A 9,434-nucleotide genomic window follows, 5' to 3' on the forward strand; every position below is an offset into this window, starting at 1 on the left:
CAGGGCCACAAACTTCCCATTGGGGCCTCTATTGATTTTCCACTGGGGCCTCTATAGATGACACGCTGGGCCCAGAAAAGGGCCCAGTTAAATCAGACTCTCCTTGGGGAATGAGGCTTGGGCATTAGTGAGTTCACATGGAGGAAGCTGTGGCGTGGTGTGGCCAGAGCCAGTGACAGCGGAAATCTCCACAGCAATGTGGATTTTCAATGGGTGACTTTTTCTGGAAATTGCCATGAGGCAGAGCATTTGTGGAATGCAGGCGGACCTTTGGAGGGCTGGCTCATCCCCTCTCTCTGGCATCTTCTTTGCTGAGATAAGCGGGACGTTAAGGAATTGGAGGTTTAGTGGCTGCAATGCACACACCTTGGCTAAATCCCCCCTCATCTCTGGCCTTGGGTTTCCTTTGAGTCAAATGAGAAAGTTCAACAGCACTAGCAGACTTTATGCTTGTTTTCTAGCCATGGATCCTGCAGCCCCTGGAGGGGGTTGAAAGGTTGTAGGACCTTGAAGCCCTTTGTGATAGGCCCCACTTGCCTCCCAAAGCAAGTCCTCAGAACCTTACTTAACACGGTCTGTAAACCCCGGATGAGAAGTTCCCTACGAGCCTTTCTGACCATAATAAGCCTGTGGTGTAGGCTCTGCTCCGGCCCATCCCATTGCCCCCTTGTCTTCCCAGCTCCCCTCTGCTGAGTGAGCCCCCCTTCCCCAAGCGGCCCCTGGTTTTGGTGACCTCGAATGCACACTCCCAGTTTCAGACAATGACTGTGGGTTGGGGGGGCCCGGGAACGAGGCAGCCCAGTGGGGCGAGCAGGCTCCTCCTACATGACATCCTCGCACAAGAATGCGGGGGTGGGGGTGAGGGGCAGCTGAAAACTTTCCACAGGCTGGGGAGACAGGCCCCACAGAGATAAGCGGACGGTTGGGGTGGGGGTGTCTCTCCAGGAAGGGGGGCAGCCTTCCCTCCTCTAGAGGTGGGGGGTCAGGGTTCTGGCAGATTTTGTTTGCAGAGAGCCGAGCAGCCCCCTGTTGGAAGATCAGCCCAGCAGGAGGACAAGTTTCCAAGAGTGAAATTTCCTACTTAGTTGGTGGGACCCTGTCAATCGCTAGTCACCTATTGCCGGATTGTTCCTCCTCAGGCTCCTCCCACCAAAATTCCTTTCAGTGTGGATGGGTGCCGGTGCGTGAGATGCCAGGAACGCCCAGCTGGCTCCTCTTTGTGCCTCTAGACTTTTCTCAGCAGCCCCTGGCCATGCTGCCACGGGAAGTGATGACAGTCGCTACCATATACAGGAGCCGTCGGAGGGGCAGGTGCTGAGCCAAGCAAGCACTTTATCAGACGTGCGAGTGGAATCCACACTGCCTTTCTGTGCGGCAGGGACTGTGACCAATCCCATTTGATAGATGAGGAAACTGAGGTTCAGAGAGGTAAAGAGGCTTGCCTGAAGTCACACAGCTAGGATGTGGCTGCATCAGGATCTGAATCCAGGCAGCGCAGCGGTGCCCAGGCTGCAGGATGGGTCAGGAAATGGGGCGGGAAGTGACCAGTTCCTTTGGAATCCCTGACTCAGCTCCTGGCCCTGGGGCAGGCTCTCTGGCCAGCCCTGGGGATGGCAGGGTCTGTTGCAGGGGCTTGGGGGCTCTGTTGGAGGCAGGGGTCCTGGAGAGGGCACTGCTGGGCACACTGAGGGAGAATCAGAGGTCTGCCCTCCCTGCCGGACCCTTCCCAGGCCTGGAGACCCAGATTCTTTCACTGGGGCTCCTGCTGGTGACAAACCAGACCCAGAGCAAGGCGGGGCACCCTGAGGTCACCTGGCACCTTGTCTAGGTTATTCCCAGCTTGTCCGTTTCTCCTCAGGGTTCTTTCCCCAGGAAGCCTGGAGCTCAGGAAAGAGTTAAGTGGACAGAGGAAGGGAGGCACCTCCCAGGTGCTGTGTGCGGCAGGTGGGCACGCTGCCCGGAGCGCTCCCGTGAACTATGTCAGGAATGAGCCAGCTTCCCTTGGTTCCCCCGCCCCGCCTCCGGCCCTGCCTGCGGGGACGGACAGTGGAGTCACTCGGGCTGACCGCTGTCCCTGGGGGCTGCTTTGTCTCCCTGTCTCCGCTTCCTATGCTGGCTTCAGCAGCTGAGCTGGCGGGGCCCCTGCTGGCGCCTCAGCCCTGGGGACCGCTGGCCAGGTGAGCAGGTGGCCAGCGGTCTTGGCCAGCGGCTCAGCTGAACAGCTGGGAGGCCAAAGCTGGGGTTGTGGGGGGTTGGAGATTCCCTCCTGAGAGGCTTCTGCTCCCTCAAGGGGCCCAGCCCCTTGGGGATATCCCCCCCTACTGTTTCACGATCCCCCAGTTCATAGGGACACCCCATTCTAGGCACCATGTTGGACATCTCATAATCAGGGCTTTCTTCTTTCTTCACACACAACCCGGAGAGGATGAGGACTTGGTCCCCATTTTGCAGATGAGGAAACTGAGGCCCAGAGAGGAAGCAGTGAACAGTCACCAAGAGAACGGGAGCCTGGCACAGGAAGGCAGTTGCCCCTGATGTGTGTCCTTCCACCCACGGGCTGTATGACCATAGCAGGTCCCCTCGGGGTCCCACCCCAATCTGTAAAATGAGTGGGCTGGACCTGTGGCCCTGAAGGACGCTGCCAACCTGGTGATCCGAGCTTCCCTCCTGTGGTTTCCCACGGGGGCTCAGTCTGAACCCCGGGGGACTGTTGACTGTGTGACTCAAGTGTGGTGAGGAGAGGTCCCACTGCTTGCAGCCCAAGTGGCCTAAGGTCCATAGCTGACAGGGAGGAGTCCCCTGGCCAGGGTATGGCTCTGGTGAAGGCGGTCGTTAGACAGGGTGGTCTCGGGCCGTGGCGGGGGCTGTGGCAGGATTCCTGTTCCATCACATCATGGGTGGTTCCCCAGGTGGGGGACTCTGGGAGCTGCTGACTGTGGCTCGCAGGCTTGTCCCCTCTTTGGGAAGTCCCACCGGGCCTTATTTCTGTGATGTTTCTTCTGGCCTACAGAGGTGGGACCATGGTGGCAGCACCCCCAGCCCCCCATGGTGTCTCTCACCTCTGTGCCCTGTCTGCCCCACCCTCAGCTCACACTGGGGGCAAAGCTAGGTGCTGGCAGCTCCGCTGGGCGGGCACCGGCTTCTCCCTCCCTCTCACCCTCCCTCTCTCCCTCCTGGAGGTAAGTGGGTCCCCAGAACGGAAGGAAGGAGGCGAGGGAAAGCAAACAGAAGATGAAAGGCTGGTGGCGGGACGGGAGCGGGAGGCGGGGGCTGAGGTGGGGAGCGGGGGCTGGTGTGGGGAGCGGTGCTTATCAATGGTGGAGGAATGTGCCTGCAGATAGCTCTTTAGGGTGTGTGTGAAAAGGACAGGGTGCTGGCAGCCGTTGGGTCCTGGGGGCAGCCCCCCTTCTGCAGGGACAACAGGGCCTGCTGGGAGCAAGAAGCCACCATGGCCTGAGGTTGTCAGCTCCCTTATTTGCTGGGTCAGTAACCCATAGGTCGCCATTTGCCGTCTGTCAGGGCCCAGAGACAAAGTCCAAGCTCCACATCCTTGGGCCAAGGTGGTTCCTGCAGTTGCCTGCTGGGCCTGGCTTGGGCGGTGACTCGCCCTAGGTGAATTGCCACCATGACCTCTTGACCTCACAACCTTGCCACTGCCAGCCTGGGAGGTGGCTGTGCCTTGGGATGAGGGGCTCCATTGGGGGCTGGACTTGCGTCACGATAAGGGCGTCTCCCTGAGTCACCTCATGCTGCCACCTGAGGGGCGGGCATCAGGAACTGGAAAAACCAGGGTATAGCTGGAGGTGCAGCCACTGTGCCCCAGTTCCCCTGCTCGGAGTGGCCCAGGCCTGCCAGACAACCGGGGCCAGAACAGCTCTCCATAGGTGTGCCACAGGTGTGCCAAAGTTAGGCTCTTGTGCAAGGCAGGTAGGCATCCTGGTGGACCTTCTCCACAGTGTCTCTCTGGGTGCTGAAACTGCTCACTTCTCTGGCCCTGGAGTGCATATTTCATGTGTACATGGTAGGTTTGCCACCCATTCACTCTCCCACTCAATCTTCCATCCACCATCCATCCATCCATCCATCCATCCATCCATCCATCCATCCATCCATCATCCATCCATTCACTTATCTACCTGCCAACCCACCAAACTACCCATCCACTTGTCCATTCATCTGTCCATCCATCCACCCACTCATATCCCCTCCACCCATCCATCCATCCACCCCTCCACCCATCCCCTCACCCATCCATCCATCCACCCTTCCACCCACCCACCTACCTATCCATCCCTCATCCATCCATCCATCCACCCATCCACCTGTCCACCCACCAACCCACCCATCCACTTGTCCATTCATCTGTCCATCCTCCACATCCATCCATCCATCCCTCCCTCCCTCTACCCACCCACCCACCTATCCATCCCTTATCCATCCATCCACTTATCCACCTGTCTACCCACCAACCCACCCATCCACTTGTCCATTCATCTATCCATCCTCCCCACCCATCCATCCATCCATCTGTCCACCCACCCACTCATCCACCTGTCCACCCACCAACCCAAACATCCACTTGTCCATTCATCCACCCACTCATACCTTCTCCATCCATTCATCCATTCATCCACCCATCCATCCATCCACACACTCATCTACCCATCCACCCACCAACCCACCCATCTATCCATCCATCCATCCATCCATCCATCCATCCATCCATCCATCCATCTGTCCTTCCATTCAGCAAACATTAACTGAGCACTGCTGGCCCATGGGACACAGATAAATTGGTTTCCATTCCTGCTCCTCAGGAGCTGCCAGTCTCACAGAAGCTCCTGATACATGCAGGAGTAGTTTCTAACGGAGCATGAAAGCCAAGTTATGAATTCCCGTGGAGCTGAAACAGTGTTTATCTGTCTCACCATCATATCCTAGCACCCAACATGGTGCCAGACACATATGAAGTGCCCATTTCTATTTGGTAAACATAAGATTAATAGATGCCCTAATGGGGGCCAGGGGGGCCAGGAATTGGGCAGTCTGGGAGGGCTGTGTAGAGGAGCTTAAACTGGGTATTAAAGGATGCATAGGAGTTTGCTGGTTGGCCAAGGAACAGTAGGTATTTAGTGTATGTGGGTGTGTTTGAGTGTGTGTGACCCCTGTCCCCACTTGCCCGCCCAGAATGCCAGGAAATCCAACTAGATAAAGTCAGGAAGAACACAGGGGCTTGCTGGTGTCCTACTCATGAACTCTGGGACCCCTGAGTACTTGGAAACTCTGGCGGGGTCCTGGAGATAGGCCCTGCTAGCTCTGTGGTTGGAGGAGGGGAAGCACATCTCATCGGGCAGGCACATGCCCTGTTGACGCTGCCTCTCCACTGTATTATCTGGCACATCCGCAGCGGAAATCTCTCCAAATTCCCTCTTTCCTGGCGGCAGCAGGCAAGCCACCCCCAGGCGCTGGGGCCAAAGAGCCCATCTCTTCCCCCACTTCCTCCTCTTGGCATAGGAGCAGTCGCACGGTGGGGAGTCAGGACATTGTGAGGGTTTGCTAAAGCCTTCAATGGGTCCGAGCCCCAGGCTGTGGGGGTTTATGGCCCCTGCCTGGCCCGAGAGCCTGGGCTGGGAACGCCCCCGAGCTTCCCAAGTCTGCTGGCCCTGGACCACCTGGAGCCAGCACTTAGCCAGGTGAAGTCTCCTCAGCAGACAAGTCAGGGCGTTTGGGGGAATTGAAACCCAAGGATAAACACAGCCCGGCTTTCTGGAGTCTCAGTTTTGCTCAAAGATCTGGGGGAGGAGAGAGCTATTTTTGTATCATGCAGATATGTTATGGGGAGGGATGCAATATACTCATGGGTTTCCAAATACAATAGGAGACTTGAAAGACATTTGGGGCTTGAAGAAGACCACTTTAGCCACCCAACCAACCCCCTGGGCTGGATTCTACACTTCTCTGCTCACAGACACAAAAGTGCCCAGATCTGTGGTGGGCAATGCCCTCCCCCTCCCTCCACAACACAGAGACCCACAGCTGCTCTGAAATTAGTCGGGAGCTTCTGGCTTTTGAAGTGGGTCAGGCCTTATCTCCTGTCTCTTCAGGCTTGTTTCAGAATGTTGATTGCTCTTTGCTCCAAATTGAAGTGTTCCTAAGAACAGAAGTGGAAAGAGAGGCCCAGTGCAGTGGCTTACGCCTGTAATCCCAGCACTTTGGGAGACTGAGATGGGTGAATCACTTGAGGCCAGGAGTTCGAGACCAGCCTGCATCTCTACTAAAAATACAAAAGTTAGCCAGGCGTGATGGCGGGTGCCTGTAGTTCCAGCTGCTCAGGAGGCTGAGGCAGGAGAATTGCTTGAACCCGGGAGGCGGAGGGTGCAGTGAGCTGAGATCCCACCACTGCACTCCAGCCTGGGCAACAGAGCGAGACTCCATCTCAAAAACAAAAAAAGAAAAAGGAGTGGGAGAGGAGAGAGGCTGAAAATCAGACATCCTAAGTTTGAGTTCTGGTTTCCCGTCTTGGGAGCTTGGTGACTTTAGGCAAGGTTTTTTGTCTCTCCTCACCTCCAAAGTGGAACGAGCACTAATAGTGCCTGTATATAGCAGGTCTGTTGTGAGGACTAAATGAGTGTAAAGTGCTCAGCCCGAGCCCTGCTCACAGTAGGTGCTTATTGGCGGTCATTGTCACCGGGACTCCAGGCTCTGTGCAGAGCAGGAGTTAGGTCCCGGGCCTCCTCTGTCCTGCTGCATGACCCAGGACAAGCCCCCTTCCCTGCCTGTGTGCTGGAGCTCTCACAGCGCCAATGCTGAGGGTCTGCAGAAGCAGGATGGGCCAAGGAGGTGAGAGTGGCTGTTTGTGTGGTCCCTGGGCCAGGGTGGGGAGGGGACAGGGATGCAGCCTGCTTCTGAGAGCAGAGTCATTAGCAGGAAGTCACAATCTGGCACCTTACAGAGCTGGATGTCCTTTGAGTCTGTTCCCCTGACTCCTGGTCCCCCTCCCCACCTCTGCTTACACAGGGGACTGGACAAAGAGAGTCTTCGCTCTAGATTCTGTTCCTGAGAGTTAGCAGGCCTGCTTGGGCCAGGGCACTTGAAATTGGCTTCCCTGGAGGGCGTTATCCTTAGGCCATTAGGAGCCAGGCTGTCCCCAGGGTCTTGGACAAAAGCTGCCTCCAGGCACAGATGTTTTTGACAGCAGGAATCTGACCTCCCCACGTCAGACCTCGAGCAGCTTTCCATTGCCTCCAGGATAAAGTCCCAGCTTCTTGGCCTGGCATTCAAGGCCTTTCTCAACTGCTTTATTGCTTGTTGCTCCCCACATTTGTGCCCACAAACCCACTCATACCTTCCGTGTTAGTCATGCTCTTTCTCACTCCTAACTCCCTCTCCCAATATCTATCACTCCCCTGCTGAACTCTTATGCAGCCTCTGAACCCCAACCAAAATGTCCCCTGTGACTTCTCAGACTTCCTGGCCAAGGTTGTTTCCCCTTCTCCACCCTCTTAGCCCTTAGCTCGTTTCCTCCCTCTGTCTTACAGACCTTGTCAGGTGCTTCTGCTCCCTGAGGTCAGGGGTTTGTTTTCATTTTGGTGCATACCCAGCACTGGGGGTGGGCCAGGCACAGAGCAGAGGATCATTGTGTGTGTGGTGAACATGGTGCTGAGGTCGGAGGTGTCTCAGGACCCTCTCACCAGAACAATCTGAAGGATTAGAATTGTAGGGTTGTTGGGGGAGCTCCCTAGGGTGGCCTCTACCCACCCTATCCACTTCAGCAGCTGCCCAAGCCCTGGACAGCCCTGCACCATGAGCCCTGTGTCTGGGCAGCTTCCTGCCTGTAGGGCCAGGAAGGTGCTTAGGGCAGGGGCAGGATGAGACAGGATAGGGTGGTGGGAGGAAGAAGCCCCCGGAGTCAGGTGCCTGAGCCCCCAGCCTGCTGGGCCAGGACAGGACTGGCCACTGGGGGAGGAAGAGTCACTTCCTGGCTGTCCTTGTGAGGGGCGGATATGACTCGGTCCTGGAAGCAGAGCCAGAGAAAATGCCGGGGGGCTTGGCCTTTCCTGCTTCCTGGTCAGCCCCGAATGGAAAGGCGGGCAGGTCCTGGGCTGGAGGGAACACCTGCAGGAATGGCATCCTGAACTGATGAGGCTGGCCAGTGAGTCAGGGTGGTGGTGACAGTCAACAAATACACATGGTCAAGAAGAGGCAGTCATTGCCCTGGGCAGCTCTCAGCTACCCAGCTGGGGACCTGACAGGCTAGTCTGCACGGATGAATGGGGATGAGGCCGGTGGGCAGCGTGCTTGGTGAAGTGCTTAGCTAGACTCTGATGGGATTCTTGGTTAGCTGAAAGGCAAGGTATGGCCTTAAATGCCAGGCTCAGGGGCGTGGTGCTTCTTGCAGGAGCCAGTGGGGAGTGAAGCAAAGGTTTGCAGCATGTGTGTGAAGCACTTCCTGGGTGCCTGGTACATGCTAGGCTCTTGCCATGCATTTTTCCATCAGAAGACATTTTGCCAACGAGAAAACAGGTCCACAGAGATTTATTGACCTGTTTGCAGGGCAGGGGTCCCTGGTGAGGGAATGAGACAGTCTCGTGGGGTGGAAGCAGATTGAACTGATGTCCTCGTGCTCTGTCTGTCCTGTGCCCACCAGCCTGCTCGCCTGGATTCTTTAAGTTTGAGGTGTCTGAGAGCCCCTGCTTGGAGTGCCCTGAGCACACGCTGCCATCCCCTGAGGGTGCCACCTCCTGCGAGTGTGAGGAAGGCTTCTTCCGGGCACCTCAGGACCCAATGTCGATGCCCTGCACACGTGAGTCTTGCAGTGGGTCAGGATGGCGTGACTGAGGGTGACATGTGACGTGACCGCCTGGGTCCAGCAGAGCACTGACTCCTCCCGTCTGTGCAGGACCCCCCTCCGCCCCACACTACCTCACGGCCGTGGGCATGGGTGCCAAGGTGGAGCTGCGCTGGACCCCCCCTCAGGACAGCGGGGGCCGCGAGGACATCGTCTACAGCGTCACCTGCGAACAGTGCTGGCCCGAGTCTGGGGAGTGTGGGCCGTGTGAGGCTAGTGTGCGCTACTCAGAGCCTCCGCACGGACTGACCCGCACCAGTGTGACAGTCAGCGACCTGGAGCCTCACATGAACTACACCTTCACCGTGGAGGCCCGCAACGGCGTCTCAGGCCTGGTGACCAGCCGCAGCTTCCGTACTGCCAGTGTCAGCATCAACCAGACAGGTGAGGTCCAGGGGTGGCAGCTGTGCCCTATGGGGCTTGCCCAGGTGGGGCTTAAGGAGGACGGCCACCTGGGGCTCGGGTGTGTTTAGAGAGAGATAGCAGAGTATGTGGTTAAAGGCACAGTCTCGGGCCGGGCGCGGTGGCTCAAGCCTGTAATCCCAGCACTTTGGGAGGCCGAGACGGGCGGATCACGAGGTCAGGA

At 57.3% G+C, this 9,434-nt stretch overlaps 1 protein-coding gene across 2 annotated transcripts in view; it reads left to right on the forward strand.

Moving 5' to 3' along the window:
- Window positions 1–9,434, forward strand: part of EPHA2 (EPH receptor A2) — a 31,335-nt gene that overhangs the window by 8,678 nt on the left and 13,223 nt on the right. For both annotated transcript variants that reach the window (XM_023193537.2, XM_023193536.2), the window contains 2 exons: window positions 8,648–8,803; window positions 8,900–9,232. In XM_023193537.2, the coding sequence (XP_023049305.1) occupies window positions 8,648–8,803; window positions 8,900–9,232 (489 nt within the window). The remainder of the gene's footprint in view (window positions 1–8,647; window positions 8,804–8,899; window positions 9,233–9,434) is intronic.

This window comes from Piliocolobus tephrosceles, chromosome 1, assembly GCF_002776525.5.
Source record: "Piliocolobus tephrosceles isolate RC106 chromosome 1, ASM277652v3, whole genome shotgun sequence".
Taxonomy (NCBI): Eukaryota; Metazoa; Chordata; class Mammalia; order Primates; family Cercopithecidae; genus Piliocolobus; species Piliocolobus tephrosceles.